This window comes from Macrosteles quadrilineatus, unplaced genomic scaffold (assembly GCF_028750875.1).
Source record: "Macrosteles quadrilineatus isolate MER2022 unplaced genomic scaffold, UCM_ALF_1.0 Scaffold_8__2_contigs__length_117827958, whole genome shotgun sequence".
NCBI lineage: Eukaryota > Metazoa > Arthropoda > Insecta > Hemiptera > Cicadellidae > Macrosteles > Macrosteles quadrilineatus.
The window spans coordinates 7,323,636-7,346,768 of record NW_026542601.1 but is presented as its reverse complement, the minus strand read 5'-3'; the positions used below and the strand labels follow the sequence as shown (position 1 = coordinate 7,346,768).

Genomic DNA, 23,133 nt, shown 5'->3' with positions numbered 1-23,133 from the left:
TATGATTGAAAATTGGATCTAGCTACCCTTGTTCATTGGAATATTTTTTTGAATTTTGAAAAACTGTCCTGTCTAAAGAAATAGTTAATCTTAGTTATTAACTAACACACACAGGTCTTCTAATTCCTTTCAAAGCCCACCCTTCTTTCATCTTAGCTCTAACCCTCTAAATAGTACACAGTGCATTACTGTTAAGTGATGAAGACATACAAGTTATCAAACTCAATGCGTTTGCAGGTACGAGAGAACCCATGCTGAATACATAGAGAACTTACCGTCCGGCAAACACAGCTGTAAGGGAGTGGGTGCGACATGTCCAGACCCGTCGGAAAAAACCGAACTGGACGGAGCAGAGGTCCCCCATGGAAAACCTACTCAGCAAGCAACACACAAGGAAACATCACTGTTGTACAACGAGTATCCTTCCATCACACTTGTTGCTTTTTATTTCACTTTCTGTGGTTGGTTAGTTAAGATTTTTTTAAGGAATAGAGTTCAACTACTTACCTGAGAAAATTAAGAATCTAGGGGATGGATACACAATAATAGAAAACATGAACAAAAGCATAAAACTGATATTTCATCCTGAAGTAGGGTTTCTTTAGACAGGTTGAAGAGACAATTTTGAAAGAGTCAATTTTTCATCAACCTACTATCTAAAGAAACCCTACATTAGGACAAAATACCAGTGTAATTCTTTGTGCTCTATTATTAATGTGAATCTACAAATAGATAACAATTTAACAGCAGGCTTACCTCACAGAACCTATAGCTTTGACAATATCCGTTACACTTCCATGTCTAATGACAATAAAATATTCTTATTCCGAAAGATAACACAACTCTATGAAAGGAAGTTTATTGACTTACTTCCTCGTGTTTAAGCGCTAGAGGTTGACGGCGTCATCTTCTTGCTTGTAGTAGGAGTATAACAGCAAATTTTTACGCCTTTGAGTTTGTATTTTCACAGGACTAAGATTGAAATGTAATCTAGGTTTAGAAGTATGCCTTTTATTAGCGAATTTCCCAAATAGGGAAAAAGCTATTATCGTAGGTCTCATGGTAAGCCTGGTCGGACCATGGGAACGGGGTTTTATTTACCCCCCGGGGATTCATCGGGTAAAAAAGGGTTTTTCTCGTTTTTTACCTCCCAATTTCTCACTAGACCATTTTGAAGGGCTTAAAAAAATAGTGTATTGAAGTGTTTTTGTTTGGTTATTGGTTACGGAGAAAATTCTAAAAAGTTTTAAATTTAAAATTTTCTTATTATTCTTATGGGGAATAATTAAACTGTTGTAGTTTGCTTGTTTATTGATATATTTTGATCAAACTTGGCAAATCTATTTATTTTATACTAAGCTATTCATGTTTTATTAAAAAACATATTTTGTTACCCTCCTTGTAACAGTGTAATGATCGTTAAACCTAATGATTATTGAAATAGATTTAATTGAAAATCAAATCAGGCAGATGGAAATTCGCTTAGTCTGCAGGTTTGCTGCGGCGGGGGTATATTATTTTTTTAATATTGCAGGCATGAAAAATACTGTAGTTGTACAATAACAATTGAAGGAAAATCGATAAACCAATGTGAATTTCTTGACTGGTAAATTTTACGACAAGCTCCAATTGAAGTCAAATATTCTACGCCTTTTTCAACCCTAACAAACTAATGGCATCAGACGATAACTGAGATAGTGGTATATTTGTTCCTGCTCCAGGATATCATGTTTTGTACTGAATAAATAAATAAACGTATCATGTCTGATAATAGTCCAAAACAAGCAGCATATTAATGTCTTCCAACGGAAACTGCTAACGACAGGTGTCTTAGTCCATTTATTTGCATAAATTGCATTTTTTGGGGCTAATTGTTTTTGTTTAAACTATTTGATGATGTTTTAATCGTTACTTCCTTAACCAATTCCTCAGGTATATTGTTTACGACATTGGACAGGTAAAGGCGAGATACTTGTTTAGGATGAAGTTTGACTACAAGTTTTGAAGTGCTGAATGAGTTCTGCGGTTTCAATCCCAGTTTGAGTTTCTGAAATGCAATTCACTGAAAGTTGGGAAATAGTGTATTTTGTACGAACATCTTTTTATAATGAATGAAGGAGCAACAATCCAGTGTGACACCTACCATTTTTTTGTGTATATTCAGTGTTACATTTGCAGTAAGCTGGTAAACAATTTTCATTTTTGACTACTTTTTTTCTTAGGTTATTATATTTATACTTGATGCTACAACACGTGTTACATTTTACCTTCAAGTGCTGAAAACCAATAATCTTGCATTATCCAGATGCTCCATAATCTTTGCAAACAATAAGAATTGTTTTTTGTAATAAGTTAAATACATTGGATTCATTTTTTGTGTGATTTCAAAGGTGTTCTTTCTTAAGTTTTGGAGACATTCCAATGATTTTTCTCATTATTAATTCTTATTTGTTTACATTTCGGTCTAGTTTCTCACATATTTGTTTTATTAAGGTAATTACTGCATTTAACTTATTGTGTTAGTTTTTTCTGTGTGTGTAATTTTGTGGATTTTCTAGATATCCTTTTGTTAAGTTATTTTGTTATTTGTTCGTTCTACCGGTTTCAGTGTGCATACCATTAATCACTTTTTTGTACCTGAAATTGTACATTGCTATACTCAGGAAATATACTTTTGAAAATGATATTGATTTACTTACTTTTAGATACAATAATTACTTATCTTTACAAAATAATTTTGTAATAGTTTTATTTTCATATAGCATTTTTAATTGTTATAGTTGATTTCTCAGTCTTTGATGGCATACCTTCAATCAGTCGATTTTCAAGCCGAGCCTGGCCTTAAAGCTTGAGAGATTGAGCAAAAATTCAGAAAATCATGCTTGAGTCGAGCTTTTACAATTCTGATCCTAAAACACATCTGCAAAGTTTGCGCAATCAAAAAATTCAAGCGCAGATGGCGTAGGTAACGTTATTTTGTAATTGCAAGATGATGTGTAAACAATCGTAGGAGATGTCCAGGATTTTGTTGCAATTGCTGATGACAATAAGCAGTAGAATATAAAAAGGTTGTCATGGGGAAAAGTTGGACTGAAAATAAAAAAACTTTGGTTTCACACTTAAATATTTATTTGACACTGGAAGAGATCCCTATAAAGGCTTTTGTAACACAATTAACACTCTTTGGAATTAATATCTACTGGAATTGTGACATTCTGGAGGTCCAATTGGACTAAACTACACTATCAGTATCACAAATATATTTCTATCACTGGTGGAAACTATTTGTTGATTGTTATTGTACTTATTAAGATACTGGTATTAACTTTGGATATAGATTTACCACTAAAACGTAAACATTCATTGTCGTTCGTAATCCGGCCAGCAAGATAAGAACAAATCCCATTCCAAGTAAACTTTTAATCAAATTTAATCCAATGTCAATGATCGGAAATATATTTTCTAAAAACTTCTGAGATTTCGGTACCTGCAAAAATCTGAGAAACACTCGTGGACCAAAATGATTTTGGTTAGTTGCAATCAATCAAAATCTTGTATTAATCTATTTCAGTTTTTATCTCAGAACCATGATGTCTTTAGAATAATTTATTTTCCACCAGTGTTTGATCCTTAGATAAAATATAACACTAAATAAACATGGTAACTCAAGCAGTAGAAAAATACAACTAAAGACACAACAACCTGTAAAAAATACCACAGGAATGATAGTGACAATAATAGAAACAACATTTAAAACAACTAAGTACAGTTACAAGAAGAATGATTCAGTGTAACATCGAGTTATGGTTACTCTGATTTTCACGATGAAGTGCATACTTGGATTAAACTTTATATGAGTATGGTTAACACTTAAATACTAAACACTAAGACGAAAACAAACACTAATTTTCTGCAACACCTTGACAATTCACAAAGAGCTCCATAATTACCCTAAAAACATTGTAGCTAATGTTACTTTTGCACGAATGGAGAATAGGCAAAGTTCCACAAATGTGATTTTTTCACAGTTTGTTTTTTCATTTTTTTTCCTTGTATATAAATGAACAAACAAAAAAATAAAGGAAAAAGGGAGAATTTGTATTATGGATATAGAGTCTAGTTTATGCACAGTATTGAAATGCACAAACAACTTTGAATTGCTATACAACAACTTGAAAGGGGCTGTTTTAAATACTGTAAAAGTAGTGTAAATATACTAAAATAGTTTATTTCATCACTAGGGCCTAAAGTGGCTCATTTTCTATCACTCTTAAAGTAGGTACTCCCTTTCCAATTATTTGTAACAAAAATAATTCCTGATCATAAGAATTTCTCTTTTTAAAAAGGATCTAACATTTTTTATTGTTTTATAATATTTAGATTTTGTTTTTGTTTTAACATATTTTTAAAGACTTTGTTCTAACTTAATTACACACCTCATTATTTAAATCTATTGTTGAGTATGGTGTACAGTTTTTATTAATTTATTTGGAACAATTTGAAAGATCAACTTACATAATCATAGCAGCCTAATAATTAAACAAATATTTTTCAATAGAAAATTAAGAATTTATTTGTATAGACAGTTTTAACTTACTAAATAAAAACTATGTTGTAGATGTAATCTATACTTCAGAACATTCAACAATATCAGTACTGTACTATACTACAGAATATGCCATTTATGATACAACAGATTTATAGGCAATAAAAGTATAAATTAAACAACATTACAATAATAATTTAAAACATAAACTATCTTCATCATAATATGAATATAAATTACTCATTAAAAGTATCAAAAGAACTTTTACAAGGGTAGAAAAACAGATAAAAACTAAATGCTTTCTTTGGTCCATGAATAACGTAATAAAGAATGTATATTTAAGAAGCTTTGGTCTGAGAATGGCACAACAAAAGGTAATGGGAATTCAAGAACAGATTTAAATTTTGTTGTTCCATACTTTGACAGTTCTGTTATATAATGTAGAAGTACCATTTTGTTTACAGCCACTGGGTGACTCATTGATAAATCAAAATTACCAAATCTAGCATGTATTCTCTCAGGAATTCTACAAAACTACTAGAATGGAACGGCCTCAAACCATTGTAATCTGCGATCCCCAAACACGCATCCCAAAACCCAAAGCCAGGTTTGTTATTGAATCCTTTACTTCTTCCTGTTCTCTCTTTCCTGAACGTCCATAGAGCCAATGTTGCAGCACGCAACGTAGCCATGCACAAGTGAGATGGCCGTCTTTACTGCCATCACAGGAGCGGACGCGTAACAAATCAGGCGGAACAACCCGATCCCAGCGATGACTGGTCCTTCCGCAAAATGCATTGCGTAAAGGGAGGCAAAAAATGCTTCGTTTCCGAGACACATGAAGAACAGAACAGGTCGGCTCGTGTAGTATATCTTCATAATGGGGTTGGCACCAAGGTCGATGAGTTTGTGACTGGTCTTGCCTTGCAGAAGGGACGAGTGAAGGTAGATCCAGTGACAGGCAACGTCGATAGTCATGGACAACTGGAACCAAAACATGTACCTGGGGAAGGAGCGAGACTGTCAGTACATGATACAGAGGAAGATGCTACTTGACCTTTTAGATACAATAAAGCTAACACTCTTTAGGCCGGGGCCACACTCATCTTATCTCGCTGATTTTTTTCCACGGGCGTTACCCGTGGGTTTGAGAGATACATTACGGTATATGGGGCAGGCCACACTAGAGTAAAAACGTCCGTGAACGCGTTTGTCAGTCTCACTGGTTTTACCAGCGAGACTGACAAACGGAATTGCACGTGTATTCTCTACTAACATCCCACGGGCGTTGCACGTAAAACTAGTCGCGGGGCATTGCGGCTTATGGGAGTGAACACACTCATTTTATCTCGCTGAACTTTTTCCACGGACGTTTCTAGTTTTAACCTGTACAGAGAGCGTGGAAGGGGGGGGGGGAGTGCGTATCACGGACACGGACGATTTTTATTGCCAGTGTGGCATGCTCTATCAGTCTCACTGGTTTGCCCAAAAAACCTATCTCATAAGACGAGTGTGGCCACGGGCAAACTGTTTCACGTGCGTCGCACGTAAAAACAGAAAAAACAGTCTCGCTGGTTAAAAATTACAAGTGTGGCCCCGGCCTTATAAAGAAAGAGACTCGAGTTTTTAACTTTAACTGTAATTTTTCTCTAAGCTTGCTGATTTCTATCTTCTTATAAAAATAATCTTTAAGCAAGAGGTGTATTTTAAAAAAAGCAAATACCCTTTAAAAGAAAGGTTGCATTTTATAGGACAGCTACCAACGCAACATCTCACCTCGGATAGAAGTTGCTCAGCGTCACCAACAGACACATGGTGCCACAGCGATCAGTCAATTGATCCAAGATGGCGCCAAATTTGGTGGCTTGGTCGAGGTAACGGGCAGCATGTCCGTCAAGAGCATCCAACAGCCCAGAGATAACATAGCAGACTACGGCGACCGACCAATCGGTGGCCATATAGTAGAACGAAATGATTGCCAATACTACTCTGGCGTAGCCGATCAGGTTTGGCACAAAGAGGAAAATGTTCTCAGCCATCTTGATACCAGTCGAGGATTACTGCAAGAGGAAAAGTTCTCTGTCACTGTTAAGGGAATTTATACCATTCTCACAAGGATTGTTAAGCGTAGTAATTTAATGATTTTCCAAAATGCTTGATTATTAAGTCACTGAATTTCTTTTTTTCTGTATTCCAGCAGAAGTGTCAATTTGTAATTAACATGAGGATTGAAAACTTTAAATTTTATCCTTTTATATTGTTTATAATCCTTGTAGCATGACCGTGACAATATTACAGGGTTTTAGGTTATTACATGAAATAATTATTGCTTTTGGGGGATACACAACTTTTACTTAAATACTACTAGCAGCTTTGCAAATTCCGAATTAGATTTTGATCCATGATAGCAGCAACTAAGAAAGATCAATACTAAGATTATTTTTATGTAAATCCTATATGTCATGTATCATATGTTGGATACTTATTCTAAGGGTTTTCAAACTTTTGGATGGATCCCCTTGCCCATCATAAGTTTTCTTGGAACTGAGTGTTAAGCTCTGCAACCCTTTGGAACTACAAGAACCATTCTGTAATTTAATTGGGCAAATTTTATAATTCTTTTCCTTCATTTTTTATCCAAAACGCTGATTGTTTGAAAACAAGTTTTTGGTGGAAACGCAACAAGTAAGGATAGGTCAAAAGTTGTAGCACAAAGTCTGATTCGAGGTGCAATTTACAAATAATCCACTCCACTGACTTTACCTAAGATATCAACAGTTTATTTATTTATTCAGCCTCTTCCACCAAGCTCTAACAGTCATATACTGGAGAACACATCAGTTGCACTACTTTAACCTGCGCTGTCTCCTGGCCAGGGGGATTAGACTGCTCTGCCATTGGTCAGATCAAACTATTTATAGCACTATACAATTTGGCCAAAGCCCAAGTATTGTGGTTGTAATCTGAACTTCTAGGGTGCAGCACATGTAATAGTCTGTAAGAGGAAGATTGGTTAGCTAAATCTTTCAACCAGTAATTACCTCTTGGAGCGTGGAGCTTATTTTGTAAGTCAGTAATTATTAAAGTTGTGTTTGGTTTTGTTCATAGTTGGAAGTTGAAAACTGGACCCTACTATTATTGGAAACTTGGTCAAGGAATCAACTGGGTTTGACTATTGGATACTGAAGTAGACATCCCTTCTATATGGACCAGCTAATGCCATTTTTTTATTAAAAATTAACATAGTTGTGTGAGCCAGACACAGAATGTGCTGGTGTCAAAATTATATTTTCTACCTTATTTTTTGTTGCTGTAATAGTTTACAACGGTTGCTTTAGTTCAGTTTGACTAGGTAAAAAAGTTTGCTTTTTCGACAGAAATTAGTAATTTAGAGCAGCACAAACTGTTGGTGGCTTACATCAACTACGATTTTTATAAAAAAACTGACAACTTCAACATGGGGATGGAATGTCTAGTTGCATCAATAGTCAAAAGGTTTTAGCAACTAACAATGTTACACTAAGATCTAGATCAATTTTTATAATCCTTTCATATTTGCCCCAAACATAAAAATTAATTGTAAATTTAAATCTGTGATGACTTTTGGTAATAATACATCCTTATTATTTCATTGTAAGTATTAAGTCCACAATAATTCAATGGGAGGGATTTTTGACACAAGCCTTAATAATTAAAATTCAAACATAAGGTAGTCTTACTGCTCTACATTCAGATTATATTTTTGTATTGTCATTTTAGGACATCAATTCATTTTTTATTTTAACAATAGGTACAGAAAAGTTCTCAAATATGTGGACCTGACACAAAATACCTTCATTCCAAGGGCTTTGATTGGTTCTGAGGAAATATTGTTTACAACAACCCACTCTGAATAACACTCACATCACTCTAGTTAGTTGCTCTATTGAACTAAGCTCTTTTTATGACAAGGAGATGAAATAAACAAACCAGAAAAACATTTTTGTATCAATGTATTCAAACAAACCAAAAGAACAAATACAATCTTTGGGAACATAATGGTCATAAGGTAGGGTGAGGGCACCAGTGGATGATATTAAGCTCGAGTTTACACTTGTATCCGTGGGAAAGTAGGCAATTAAGCTGCAGTGTAAAGAATAGTTTCAACGTATTCTTAGATTCTCCTTTACTTCCTAATTATATCACTTGGAATATTGTGCCAAAAATACAGTTTATCACACATATATCTTTGGTTCAAGATTGTTATCTAGTGGATGAGACTTTTCATCAAGTAAATTACCGTAACCTTTAACCCATGGTCATATTCTGTATAATTGGTGTATCCACATGATTTCTGATGAGATTTTGTGTTCCAACCATCAGAAAACATCGTCATCAACATCCATCAAGAAAATTGACCCAACCCAAAACTTCATTCAATGGTTACACTCGAAGATGTAATCCAGTAAATGACCAATTGATCAGATAATTATTGGTTTTTATACCTTAACACGTTTACTATGAATTACATAAATAATATATTGCAGTTTCCATCAATAATCAAATAAAATCAATAATTATAATAATCAATAATAATAACAATAATCAATAATAATAATCAATAATCAGTAATAATCAATAATCATGGAAAATGAATACAACCGACCTTGTTGTTATAAGACACAATAGTGGAAATCTTGAAGATAAACTGGTTGGAACACTTAATTTTGTTTTTATTAGCTTACTAAAGGATTATTAAAACTTTCTTTTTTGAACCAGGAACAGGTTAGATTCCAAGTGGGCACCAAAGTTTCTATTCAATTTTTTATACAAAACGGTGATTCACTGGTGCACTCGCCCTTTAGTTCTTTTTGTAAAGTACCTGTGTTTTATACAGTATTTACAAATAGAAAATTTAAGAACCTTATAAGGCAGGGATTTAGTAGTTTTACAAATCCATAACAGTTTGAGCATTATTGATTCTTATATTTAGTTTTAGTATACGATGCGAGCTAATAAAAGTTGAAAGTTCCAAAACAAGATGGTTTATGTAATATATTTTTTACCACACTACCTACACAGTAAGCAGTTGATGTCTGGTCTAGTTGTAGCAAAGAAAATCGTTTAAAAGAAAACTAAAAAACTACCTTATTGGAAGGGCTTTTTACCCTTTTGAATAATTTATTTGAAACTTATATGATTGTAACTTACTTAATTATAAAGGCTCTTAAAAATATTGTTTTTGTTTATTAATATCTCAGTTTATTATTTATTATTGTACTTCAGAATGATTGACTGTGTTCAATGTAATGCAAGTGCATATAGGCTAATTAATCAAGTTTATTTTGATCTGATTTGAAATTTTTTCGGAAAAGGCACTCAATAAAATCAGTTGGAGCTCAATAAATTTGCTGAGTACTCTTACGATGCTTTTTTTCACAAATAAAACAATATAATAATATAAATATATAAAAAGAACATAACATTTCTTTAGTAGGTTCTCAAGCCTCAACAAAGCTAAGATCATGTATATCTGTTGCTGGTAGTGTGGTGGTGTTAAAGATATTGTGATTGATTTGTCCAGGAAGGTTTTAACAATAACATTCCTCGTCTTACCTTGTGTGGGAACTATAATGCTCGCACCGTTAACACTTAATTCTTAACACTTGTAGCTTGAAAAACAAACAATGACTAAATAATCCAAAATCTACCAGTCTTAAGATAGGTACTCTGAGATAGTGTGCTGTACTATCCACACAAATAAAAAAAAAATTGATTGTTTTCCAAACAAAACACTTCTCCGCTGAAATAGTATATTCACTAGAGCATAAATCCATTGATTTTCATCCCAATGGATGTAAATTCATATTTTGTTGTTGTCCTTGTAAGGTTTTTAACTGCTAAATCTATCCCATATTTGGTCTTTGAAAGGTAAAAGGGCAATGCATTGTTCGGCCTCGGAGACAAGTTTGAACCATATTAAACTGTGCAATTGTCAGAAGTGTCCCCCTCATTCTATTTATTACTCACAACAAAATATTAACCTGCTTCTTTAGTGTACTATAAATGTGCCTGTGTACATTATAGCTTTTTAAAACATGTCCTCAGTGAAATTTTCTTTTTTGAAACAACATTACAATCAGTTTGGTCTCTGCAGAAGGATTTTTTTTACCTTAAAGTGGAAATAAGTTTTATAACTTTTTACTTGGAAAACATTAATTTGTTTGTAAAATTGCTACTAGAATGTTAAAACGTGTTTTGGTCATACCACACAACAAACAGCCGTTTTTACTATATGTGTTGTAGGGTTAAATAGTTTTTTTTTTTTTTTTTTTTATCAGGTGTCTTAAACTTTGATTGTAATTTCCTAGTAAAATCTAAACAGAAAACTTAAATTTTAATGGTTCTGTTGATAATTTGCTACAAGTGGGGTTTTCTCTATAATAAAGAACCTTGCCTGATTGGAAAAAAATTCTTTGATGTCAAGGCCGGTGTTTGAAATTTGAAATATAACTTATCACGAAAATTCCCCAGGAGGAGGAATGGCCATAGTTCTAAGGAATTGTAAAGCTTGCCTAGCAGCATTTACAGAAGCTTCTTCTTCATTTCTTCCTCTGCCAATAAAATTCCACAGGCCCAAAGGGATTTCTACTTTTACATTACAAAAAACTAAAGTGTAATCTTCGACGATTTCAATATTCTCAAATTGATCAACACATTCATCAATTTTACTTCCAACAAATGAGGAGTTAGTTGGCTTTTCATCTTCTTTTGGGTCTGATGAGAGGAATTCAGGTAATACATTGATAATGCTGTCACTTTCACTTCCTTGTTCTTTTGCCTCAATTTCCTTCAATTCTTTATACGAGTCGGGAAAATCATCTTCAAACAACAATTCAGACAGCTCTTCCAAAGCAGACCCAATCTTATCTGGAGAGATGGAAGTCCTTGTTACAACTCCTTCCAGGGCATCAACAACTTCCTCCAGAAATGTCATTGGGTCCTCCATCAACTTGTAAAACTCCTCTGGTTTTTCAGGTAGACTCACAAAAATGGAGGGAAGTTGGACCTCGTCTTTTCGCACGTGAAAAATATTATGAAGTTGTTTCACCTCGTACGACCAGTCATGAATGAAATTCCCGTTTTTAATCTTTTCTTGATCCCTCACTATTTCTTCTGCAGGCTCCTCATTTTCCTGGGCGGGTATAAAACGTTCTTTCAGAAGTTTCTCCATCTTGTCAATCATTTTCTGAGCCACTAAATGTTTGGCTTGCTTCTTTGTGCGAGCAACAGCAACTTCAGAGAACTTGCCCAAAGTGCATTTCATAGCAAAGATTCTCGCATGAGGCGGACCTTCTTCCGAGGCTAGAGTGTAATTGGCGATGGGAATCTTGTTGAGGACACAGATTTCATCCAACTTGCCAACAAAGTTCATCTTTATCGAACCAGTATACGGTGAGGCTATATCTACACCTTCCTTGTGATTTCCTTCGACAAAGTCCATACCATTCATCTCAAATTCTCTATTCCCCAGCAGCCTATTTAACAACGTCGCAGCAGCATCGTGTTTTGCCTCTTTTTTTGTCTTCCCGTCACCAATAGCTATCATATTCATTGCTGACACTTTAAACTTGTAAAGAGGGTCTTTAGTTCCTGTGCCATTGTAAATGAGTTCGTAGTGTGGAGTCATTCCCTTTTTATGTAGCAATTCCTGCAGGATTGAGACAGGGGTTTTGCTTCCCATCGCCAGCTTGCCATCCTCTCTGTTGAACACAGCCATCTTCAGCTGAAACACGGTACGCTGCAGTCACTACTCTGCTACACTACACTGCAGTAGCTGGTGTTGTGTGAGTAACTCACCTACCACAGCCATCACCAAATATTATCAATATGCTTTATCATACATCATTTTATGAATATTTTATTCACAAATACAGAGGTAAAATATCATTATCTATGGGTTGTCCAGATGAAGTAGAGTGAAAGACAAAGAAGCATGAGAGCCTGTCATATTTATTTATTTATTTAACTCAACTGATATTATTATGTACACCAACAGTGGAGAAGTACACAGCGCTAGACATGGAGTGTCTAGAATAATGTAATAAAATACCATTACTATAGTATGAAACTTAGTTTTAAGAGACCAAAAGAGATTATCATCATAGTGAAAGTCATACAAACTACAAAAGTTAAAAGTTCAACAGGGTTAATATTGTGAACGATTTTCAACTGCCAAAACCTGAGTAAGTTTGAGGGGTGTAACACACATTTCCCACTCAATGTCTTGACAGGAGTATCAGTTAATTTTCAAGTATGAGTAAAGGGGTCTTTTGCAGAAGATCCCGAGCACTTCCTTAACATCAACACGAGTGTGTCATTTAACATTCAACTATTCAGGACGATGAAAGCATCATTGACGTATCTAGTATAGAAAATGGTTAATGATGACAATCAATGAAACAATAAAATCATTTTCTACACTAGATACGTTGATGATGCTTTCTGTTGTGAGACAGTTTATTTCATAACACCTGTTAATTTCTATTAATTATTATCATATGTTTATTTGTTATTCTATGTTTGTAAAAAGGTAAATAAAGTTAGTTGAGTTTGAGTTATGACATAAAACAGTGCATTCACTTAATTCTTAGTCAAATAGTACATGGTGGCAGCGGTTTTGAGCTATGCCTCAGAAGAGAAATCCAAGAAGGAAACAATCTGACTATGAAGATAATGAAAATGAAAGAAGCAGAGAAAATGAATACAACAATTCAACTAAGAAGTCAATCATTGTATCAAACACTCATTCAGTAATTCAACCTCCAGCTAGTTTCTCCTTTGTACCAGCAGATTGGCCAAGATGGAAAACACGATTTCAAAGATATCGGTCAGCATCTGGGCTATCTGAAGAGTCTGAGAACAAACAAATCAACACTCTTATATACACATTAGGTGAGAAAGCTGATGAGATTTTTGCATCTTTTAATTTAGCAACCGAATCAACGCTAACATTTGAAGAAGTCTTAGATTTATTTGACAAACAATTTATTCCACGGAGGAACTTAATTTTTGAAAGAGCAAAGTTTTTGAAGAGAAAACAAAAAATTAATGAAACAGTTGAAGAGTTTATAGTTAGTCTCCATTCCTTGGCTAGAACCTGTGACTGGGGTTCACTTAATGATGAAATGGTGTTGATGGTACTAATATTGGGTTTAAATGATGAGAAACTTAGTGATCGCTTGTTGCTAGATCCCGAGATGAATTTAGACAAGGCCATTACAGTAATAAGACATGCAGATAACGTAAAGAAAGAGAAGGCAGATTTATGTGATGAGAGAAGAGTTCAAATTGAAGCAACTACGTCATCGCGTTCAAACCAAAATCAAGGATATAGGTTTTGTCAAAAGAAACAAGAATACCCAGCGCAATGTATCTGGTGTGGTTATAAACCGTCTCATCCAAGAAGCACGTGTCCAGCAAAAAGCGCAACATGTAACTTATGCAAAAAGATTGGTCACTTTTCGAAGGTCTGCAGATCTAAAGAAGCACAGGAAGTAACTGATGAAAATGAAGTAAGTGAACTTGGACCTTCAAATAATAAAGTATTCATAGGTACACTTGGGGATGGGTCAAAATGTAAGCCCTGGAAACTAGAATTACTATTTGAGGGAAAGCCACAAACATTTAAAATTGATTCAGGGGCAGATGTAACAGTAATTCCCCCTGGCATAGTTGATCCAAGTAGGATCCAGCCGACTCTAGTTGAGTTGTTTGGGGTTGGTAGAACAAAATTAGAAACTGTAGGTTGTGTTAGAGCTAATATCCAATACAGAGATGTTAAAATAAATCACATGGTATACGTAGTGAAGGGACTCATAACACCCTTGCTTGGTCGTCCAGCAATACAGGACTTGAAGATTTTAACTTTTGTTAATTCAGTTGCAGAGGTAGACAGTGACTTTTTTACCGAATACCATGAAATGTTTAGTGGTCTGGGCGTCATTCCTGATCCCTACACAATAGCACTTAAGGATGGCGCAAAGCCATACGCAATAACCACTCCTAGGACAGTACCTTTACCCCTAATGTGTCAAGTGAAAAAAGAACTAGAAAGTATGGTCCAAAATAATGTAATCACACCAGTTGAGCATGCTACTGAATGGTGCTCAGCAATGGTAGTAGTGCCTAAATCTAATGGAGATGTCCGCATATGTGTTGACTTAACAAAGTTGAATGAATCCATCCAGCGGTCTTATCATCCGATTCCCAAAATTGAAACGTCTCTCAGCTCAATTTCAGGAGCAAAATGGTTTTCAAAACTTGATGCAAACAGTGGTTTTTGGCAAGTCCCCTTAAATGTAAATTCCCAGGATCTAACTACTTTCCTTACCCCTTTTGGACGTTTTAAATTTCTCAAACTTCCATTTGGAATCACATCAGCACCTGAACATTTTCAGAAATGCATGAACAAAATCTTAGACAACCAGTCAAATGTCGCAGTCCATATGGACGATATTCTGATTTGGGGCAAAACGAAAGAAGAACATGATACAGTTGTTCGGCAAGTACTTGAAAAGCTTAAAAATGTAGGAATGACACTTAACAAAGACAAAACTGAGTTTGGGAAGTCAAGTATTAAATTCCTCGGGCATTTCCTCTCATCCGATGGAATTTCTGTTGATAAGGAAAAGGTTTCCGCCATTCTCAAAATGGACTGCCCAAAAAACGTAAAAGAACTTCAAAGGTTCAATGGGATGGTAAACTTTCTTGGTAAGTTTATTCCTGACAAAGCTAAGATTTTGGCCCCAATGAATTCACTACTTCAAGCTAACGTTCCATGGATATGGGGTCCAGAGCAGGCGAAGGCATTTGATGAAATAAAACTCATTTTGACCAACTCTCCTTGCCTAGCTATTTACGATGTAAATCGGGAAACAATTATCTCATGTGATGCCTCGCTTCAAGGACTAGGATCAACTCTTTCTCAAGTTCAAGATGATGGTTCTATACGACCAGTATCATTTGCATCCCGAAGCCTTCTTCCTTCTGAAAAAAACTATGCAAACATCGAGAGGGAGGCTACAGCTGTTGCTTGGGCATGTGAAAAGTTTCAAGAATTTATTATTGGCAAGAGAATAACAATACAAACAGATCACAAACCACTGCTTCAAATTTTGAAGTCCAAACATCTTGATGAATTGTCTCCAAGAATTCAAAGAATTCGATTGCGTCTCATGAGATATGATTTTTCAATTACTTATATTCCTGGAAAGCAGCTTCTAGTTCCTGATGCTCTTTCAAGAGCACCTCTCCCATTTTCAGGTACTGATGACCGTGAGTTAGAAGAAGAAACTCAAGCGTTTGTTCAAATGGTTTTGTCATCCATTGATATAAACGACTGCATAGTTGCTAAAGTATTGGAGGAACAAAATAAAGATCCGACTTTACGTGAACTGAAAAAAATAATCATCCAAGGTTGGCCTTCTAAGACATCATTGCGAGATGACCTAAAACCGTACAATTCAGTTAAGGATGAGCTAAGTGTTGATAATGAGATGATACTACGAGGTTCAAGACTTGTAATTCCGCCAGCTCTGCAGTCTTGGGCACTTCAAAGAGTACATGAAGGTCACTTTGGAATCACCAAGTGTCGTTTACGTGCAAAAGAGTCAGTCTGGTGGCCAGGAATTTCTTCAGCCATTGAAAGTATGGTGAAATCATGCCCTACTTGTATTAAACATTCAAGGAACAGTCATGAACCATTGCTTCCCACACAATTCCCTGACAGGCCATGGAAAACACTTGCGATGGATTTGTTCAAACTTGAAGGCGTTTGGTTTTTGACTGTGACAGATTATTACTCCAGATATTTTGAGATAGCTGAATTAGAGTCATTAACATCACGAGAAGTAATAATGAGATGCAAAGCCTTTTTCTGTCGACACGGCATTCCAGAAGAAATTAGGTCTGACTGTGGGTCTCAATTTCAAGTCCTTGAAAATTCAGATTTCAAGACATTTTCCAAAGTTTATGGCTTCAAGCATGTAACAAGTAGCCCAAAATTTTCCCAAAGCAATGGAGAGGCTGAAGCGGCAGTGAAAATCGCCAAAATGATTCTAAAGAAAAATGTGGAAGACCCTTATTTAGCGCTTCTAGCCTATCGAACGACACCCCTCTGGAATGGGTTCAGTCCCTCTCAGCTTCTTATGAACAGGCGATTACGGAGCACATTGCCTCAGACAGGACATTTGCTTTGTGGAAAATCAGATCTAAAGGATCTTCAAGGGAGAGAAGAAAGATATCGTGAGAAGTACAAACACAACTATGATAGAAGGCACAAAGTGCAAACTCTCAATCATCTTCATATAGGAGACCCAGTTTGGATTGTGGACCTTAGAAGACATGGCAAGATTGTGAAAATCCTGGACAGCCCTCGTTCATATATTGTTGAAACTGATAAGAGGAATGTGAGAAGAAATCGATTCCACCTCAAACTTGCCCCTTATTTAAGAGAGGAAAACAGTGAACAAAATTTGTCAGCGAATACACATCAAACAGAACCATACAACGTCCAAAGAGAAACATACAAAAACCAAGCTGGTTGAAGAACTTTCAAACTTAAAAGGGAGGATGTTGTGAGACAGTTTATTTCATAACACCTGTTAATTTCTATTAATTATTATCATATGTTTATTTGTTATTCTATGTTTGTAAAAAGGTAAATAAAGTTAGTTGAGTTTGAGTTATGACATAAAACAGTGCATTCACTTAATTCTTAGTCAAATAGTACACTTTCGTTGTCCTAAATGGCATTAACAAACAACCTCAAATAGTATTAAATTCAAAATCGACCACGAAACCAACAGCTCTATTAATTTCCTGGACGTAACAGTAACAAAAAACAATACCAGTACAGTAGAAATAGGAATATACAGAAAACCAACCCAAACCGATTTTGTGATTCCTGCTAACTCAAACCTAAACGACAACCTCAGCCAAGCAGAACACAGCAAAGAAAAACAAATAATAAAATTGATAGCCATCAACAATGGGTACGATCCTCAAATTATTGAAAACATAATTAATGAAATACTAAATAAAAGAAAAACAATCATCAAGAACCTTGGCGATCATAAGGTAAACCAACACCATTAATCATTTTTTCTTGAAACTGGGAACACATAAACACTTAACACATAAACACTTTCCATCATAATTAGTATAAAACAAGTTTTCTCAACGTTTCAGGATCAGGAATCTGATTTAATCCTAAGGTGAGATAGTAGGCCCAACTAAAACATAACATAATAAGTAAACAAACCTAGCTAAAGAAGGAAAATCACATAGAATGTTGTGAAAACTTTATTTGATACTAATTGTGTTGGAAAATGTCACCAATAATCCATCAAACACCTCGACCCCTCCTTCACCAACAATGAACTTCAAAGTAGTTTTTGATTTTCATTAATAATAACACAATTAATGGATGACACACCCAATCACCAAAGCTAGTGAAACGAGCCATAACAATTACACAAACACAAGTATGTAGCAGTAGTATTCCAGAGCAAGGCGTTTGAGTGAACTGCTTTTTCATTTGCAGGATGAGATATTTTTACTTACGTGAAAATTTATTCACACTTGATTTCATATCTACAAATGGACTAAAAGCATGCAAAGTGCTTTTTTCAATGGATAAGCTATCAATAGTGTTCTTGAAACTGGGTCCACCACCACTTCTGGACAAACTATTTTGTGGACATGACGCCTTTTACTATATGTCTTGTTTTTATGTCTGTCATCATTACTATTTTTTATTATTCCTGATGTATTTGCATTTGTGAGGTGAAAGGGATTTCAAGGAGTACGGCCTAGTTGTATGTAAATGCTCGATGAAGACTTACCTAATTACTGAGTGGCTCCAAAGGTGTGACGACTTATTTAAACCTTCATATTTACGTTTCACCACAGTTTAAACAATCTGTAACAAATTACACAAAACACATAAAGTATATTAACAATCACTTATTTCTACAATGTCATGGAGGTATCAGTGATTGATTAAGCTTTTTACGAAATTGCTTGATGAGCTTGGACACAATTCTGACATATTGTGCTGGTTAGAACAGAAGCTAATAGAATACAAGATTTAATTTTAAAATAAGTGATTTTTGGTCCAGCCAGCTAAACCTTAATCTTGTTTTGTATTTAGCAAGTTAAAGCCAGTAAATAGCTTAATAGGTTTTTTTAGGGAAAATTTAATTCCTCACTATTGGTGGCTTTATGCTGATTGGTAATTGTATACATATAAGATACCTACTCCTCATATTTTTTTATTCAACAGTCTTTACCGGTAGTAAGTATTTTGTACGCTGACCCCAAAAAGCACATGTTTTTGTCAGAAACCCCTTAAGTGACAAAATTGAAATCAAAGTCTCTGTTGTTCACCTAAGATCACAATTGAGTTGTGCCAATGAAGGTTTAGACAGGTCCAATTTGTTACAGCAACTTCTACTTGAAGGGTTGGAAGGCAATGAGAAGATCAAACAGCTGTTGATATAGGTTTCACAACAATTCAACATGTGTTATAGAAAACTAAAACTAGGATCGCTGCATTGTGCACCATCAGTGAGAGTTTTAAAAAACTTTAAATGTAGGGAGAAAAACTCGTTGGAAGGAACATGTTAAATCAATATGAAATAGCCTATCAGCTGTTTTTTCCCCTTCCTCAAACAAGTTGTCTTTTTCAAAAGTTGGATTTCTGTATCAAACTTAAATATTAACTCTGTTCCAGTCAACTCTTCCTTTTCATTTGTAATCAGTCAGTTGCATTCTTTTTGTTTTATGGGCTAATAACAAAATAAAATCCCAACTAATTCCTGAGCTACATCTCACCCCAAGCTACTGTGGGTAGGCCTCAAGGGAGCCCTAATGTTACCCAACGTTGAAAACATTTTAGTTTATATATAGGTAGTCAATAAAATTAACAACTATACTGTAACTTAAATTTGTTTTTATTGGAGAATTTCTAGAGAATATTAACAAATTTCCCATAGAACCTGTAGGGAATATAAGCAAATTTCCCATTATAGGAAATGAGCTAATTAATGTAGTATTCATGGAAAGACCTAGGCCTGGTATCAATTTACTTTTACGTTCGATCAAAACTCTTAGACAAAAATTGCATCAGTATATGACATCAAAACACTTAACTTATGGTATTACAAAAAAAGATCATTTCATAAGGACTTACTTACATTGTCAAAGCTTTTAGAAAAAACTGCAATTAGTGTTTGAAATAAAAACGCCTATTGTCTAGTGAAAAAAATCATCTGTTAGAAGGAGTCATTTTGTCAAAGCTCTTTTTCTTGATAAAAAATGTTCCTGGACAAACGTACCATTAGGTCTACTTTCCACTAAATGTTGTTCCCTGTCCTCCCTTTCAACTCTAGCAAACAATCTCGCAGTTCGTTCTTCTTCATCCATTTTATAATATCTCTAAATAAGGTCAAACACAAAGGCGCACAAGGAACTAGGCTCCAGGAAACCCGTTACATCACAGGGAGCACACGGAAGTTACTTCTAGTAAGTTAGTGACTAAAAAGCCATCCCAACGTCGACTGAAAACTGGGAAAGACAACGGGAAAGGAGTAAGAGTAGACAAAACCAATTCTGCAAAAGAGGTGGTAAATCAAGCGACAGCCCTGCCGAACATATACTATGGCTTTTATAACAAAAAAAGTACCTACCCAGAGGTAACTTCCGTGATGCACCCGATGGAAGGTTAAGAAGGTTATATTGTTTTTTTTTAACTTGTCTACCGAAATTAGGTTATGTTAAGGTCTTTTAGTTTTTAGGCTTTAATGTCTTTTAGTTATATTGTGTTTGTAAATGTGACATAAGTCAGTCTATGTCTATAGGCTACCGTAGACTCCTTCTTATCCGGACTCCTCGGGACCGAGGCCAGTCCGGATAACGGTTTTTCTGGTTAAGCCAACATCCCCAAAAACTCGTTAAAATGGATCGTTTACAGTGATATTTGACTTCAATTTAGGAGAGCATTGTATATAAGACATGTGATCACTGGTCTCAAATCTTTCCCACGAGAACAGTTGTTTCAGTACCGCCCACTTCCTGCCGATCTAGTCCGATTAAACCAATGTGCTGATAAAAATTGTCCAGTTAAAGAGATGTCATTTTCGTCAAGTGTAATCCGGTTAAAAGGCGTCGGGATAAGAGGGAGTCTACTGTAGTGAAAAACTTAAAGGCCAAATAACATTTGCCTACATTGATGGGGAGTTTGCAAGTACCGGATTCACTAGGCCCAGCCTACTGAAATGAAAAGCTCAAAAGTTTAATGCTGTCATGGTAAATAAGGAAGATAGGTTTGCTCTTGATACAGATAACTTATATAGGCCTACCACAAACCAGCCTTAGTAGGCAACAAATTGCATTCATAGTTTTTCAAAGTTTTGAATAAAACTACAGTAGACTCCCTCTTATCCGGACTCCTCGGGACCAAGGTCAGTCCGGATAACGATTTTTCCGGTTAAACCGACGTCCCCGAAAACTAGTTAAAACGGACCGTTTAAATGCATAGGCCTACTGTAGAAAGGATTTGACTTAAATTTAGGAGAGCATTGTATTTAGACACGTGATCACTGGTCTCAAATCTTTCTCACGAGAGCAGTCGTTTCAGTACTGTACCACCCACTTCCGGCCGATCTAGTCCGGTTAAACCGATGTGCTGATAAAAATTCTCCGGTTAAAGAGATGCCATTTCTGCCGAGTGTAGTCCGGTTAAAAGGTGTCCGGATAAGAGGGAGTCTACTGTATTCAGCTTGGGCCTAAAGTTACCCTTTTAGGCAGAGGCCCTAGCCTGTTTGGGAATAATGATTTTTATGAACAAGTACTTAGGCCTTAGTGATGGTAGTCTTTGGTAAAAGTGAATGATTGGAGAAGTCGAGCTAGATTGGACACGGATATAATTAAGTTAGCCTAATATAAAGGCCTAAGTCATATACAAACTAGGCTAAGTCACTGTTACAATTCATCTTACCTTAGTTTTCTCATAAACTCTACATCCACCCTAATATTATTTTATCTTTCAAATTACAGCAACGTCTGGAGAAAAAGGCAAAAGATACGGTTGATTCAATGATTCTGTTCTGTTCTGACTGACTAACTTGATAATCTTTGACTGACTCGACTGCTTCACTGCTTCTGCTAAATTCTGCTTCTGCCTTCTGCTGCCGTACGGTGCTGCGGTGAGGGTGAGGAAGTTCGGTTTGATAACGACTGTTCGAAGTTCGACTGTTCTGTCGTTCTCGTTCTGCCTTCTGTCTGAGTCAGACTTCAGACTGACAGCATTTGACAGTCCGTCTCAGTCTGTCTGAAGTCTGACGCACTGAGCTATAATCAATGGTCTGACGTCTGTCTCTGAACTGAACTGAACTCTGAAGGGTCTGACCATTCTGACTTAAGGGAGGTATAAATGAGGCAACGATGACATCATAGTTTAGTTCAAAATTCCTCCGTTAACAGCGTTATAGTAGAGAGCAGAGCGCGTAATTTTTACTTCACTATTAGGCCTAGTTAATTATAAAATTAAGATAAATTATAAAATTAATCTTAAAATTTTTCAACTATTAAATTAAGGTACATACCTTCACGTCCACAGTTCATATATGTATGGTTAAACCCACTACATGTTTCGCCTATACATAGGCATTGTCAAGTGGTCCTTCAAGAACGTTTCTTCCATTGTAGACTCGTCAAAAAACATTTAAATAAATACACAAAACGAAACGTTGGACGAAACGTTATTTAAATGTTTTTTGACGAGTCTACAATGGACGAAACGTTCTTGAAGGACCACTTGACAATGCCTATGTATAGGCGAAACATGTAGTGGGTTTAACATACATATATGAACTGTGGACGTGAAGGTATGTACCTTAAATTTTAGTCTAATCAACAGTTCAGGGGCTACACAATGAATTTTAATATTAAATTAAACTCATAACAGAACCAAACTAACCAAACGTGCTGATAATGAAAAAAATCGAATGAAGGTTTACTAATCTAAAAAATAGTTTTGTTCATCAAATAAAATTATAAATGCTTATAATTCAATTTTATAATTATAAAATTAAAATGTCATAACCCAACCAAACTTGCTGTTATGAAAAAAAATTGTTGATAAAAAGTTAGCACTGCCAGCGGGATTCGATCCCGACACCTTCGGATTATCAGCCCGACACGCTATCCACTACACCACCGAGGCCAATGACTGAATTCCGTATCGTTCCGGTTAATGGTGTCCCCTCTAGAGGAGATATGACAGCTGACGTCATCGAAGGCTCTTCTGTACCTCCTTTGAGTAAATACCGAACTCTGAACCAAGGGACCTATTTTTTAAATGGTTGACAGTTGGGTCAATCGTCAACACTCAACTCAACCCACAACAGGATTTGGGCTGAAGTGAGTCACGGCACGGCCGCCTTTAACACCACCACCACAAATCATAGACACTATGAGCCTCCAAATATGTAATTCTTAAAACACATGGCTCACTTACTCTATAGATCATAGTATATACGAGT

General features: G+C 35.5%; 3 protein-coding genes across 4 annotated transcripts in view; 2 read left to right on the top strand and 1 right to left on the bottom strand.

The window, feature by feature from the left end:
• Window positions 1-2,618, top strand: part of LOC129001013 (poly [ADP-ribose] polymerase-like) — a 28,559-nt gene extending 25,941 nt beyond the window's left edge. Inside the window, exons 21-22 of the mRNA XM_054428142.1 lie at window positions 238-417; window positions 1,933-2,618. Coding sequence (XP_054284117.1) covers window positions 238-417; window positions 1,933-2,005 — 253 coding nt within the window. The 3' untranslated portion in view covers window positions 2,006-2,618. The remainder of the gene's footprint in view (window positions 1-237; window positions 418-1,932) is intronic.
• A 488-nt stretch (window positions 2,619-3,106) lies between these two features.
• Window positions 3,107-21,775, bottom strand: LOC128999664 (CDP-diacylglycerol--inositol 3-phosphatidyltransferase-like). Of its 2 annotated transcripts, XM_054426283.1 has the most exons (4): window positions 21,588-21,775; window positions 18,433-18,509; window positions 6,323-6,606; window positions 3,107-5,549 (listed from the first exon to the last, which is right to left on the bottom strand). In XM_054426283.1, the coding sequence occupies exons 3-4, from the start codon at window positions 6,583-6,585 to the stop codon at window positions 5,171-5,173; spliced, it is 642 nt and encodes a 213-aa protein (XP_054282258.1). In that variant the 5' UTR covers window positions 6,586-6,606; window positions 18,433-18,509; window positions 21,588-21,775; the 3' UTR covers window positions 3,107-5,170. The 2 variants fall into 2 exon arrangements, with proteins under 2 accessions (XP_054282258.1, XP_054282257.1); XM_054426282.1 differs by lacking the exons at window positions 3,107-5,549; window positions 6,323-6,606 and adding an exon at window positions 8,522-12,311.
• Window positions 15,763-17,133, top strand: LOC128999537 (uncharacterized protein K02A2.6-like). The gene has a single exon (XM_054426108.1). It carries the CDS (start codon window positions 15,763-15,765, stop codon window positions 17,131-17,133), a length of 1,371 nt encoding a protein of 456 aa, XP_054282083.1.
• Window positions 21,776-23,133: the final 1,358 nt, after the last annotated feature.

Coding starts and splice junctions, on each gene's coding strand:
- LOC128999664 (XM_054426282.1), bottom strand. CDS start 12,305: ATGGCTGTGTTCAACAGAGAGGATGGCAAGCTGGCGATGGGAAGCAAA.
- LOC128999537 (XM_054426108.1), top strand. CDS start 15,763: ATGAGATATGATTTTTCAATTACTTATATTCCTGGAAAGCAGCTTCTA.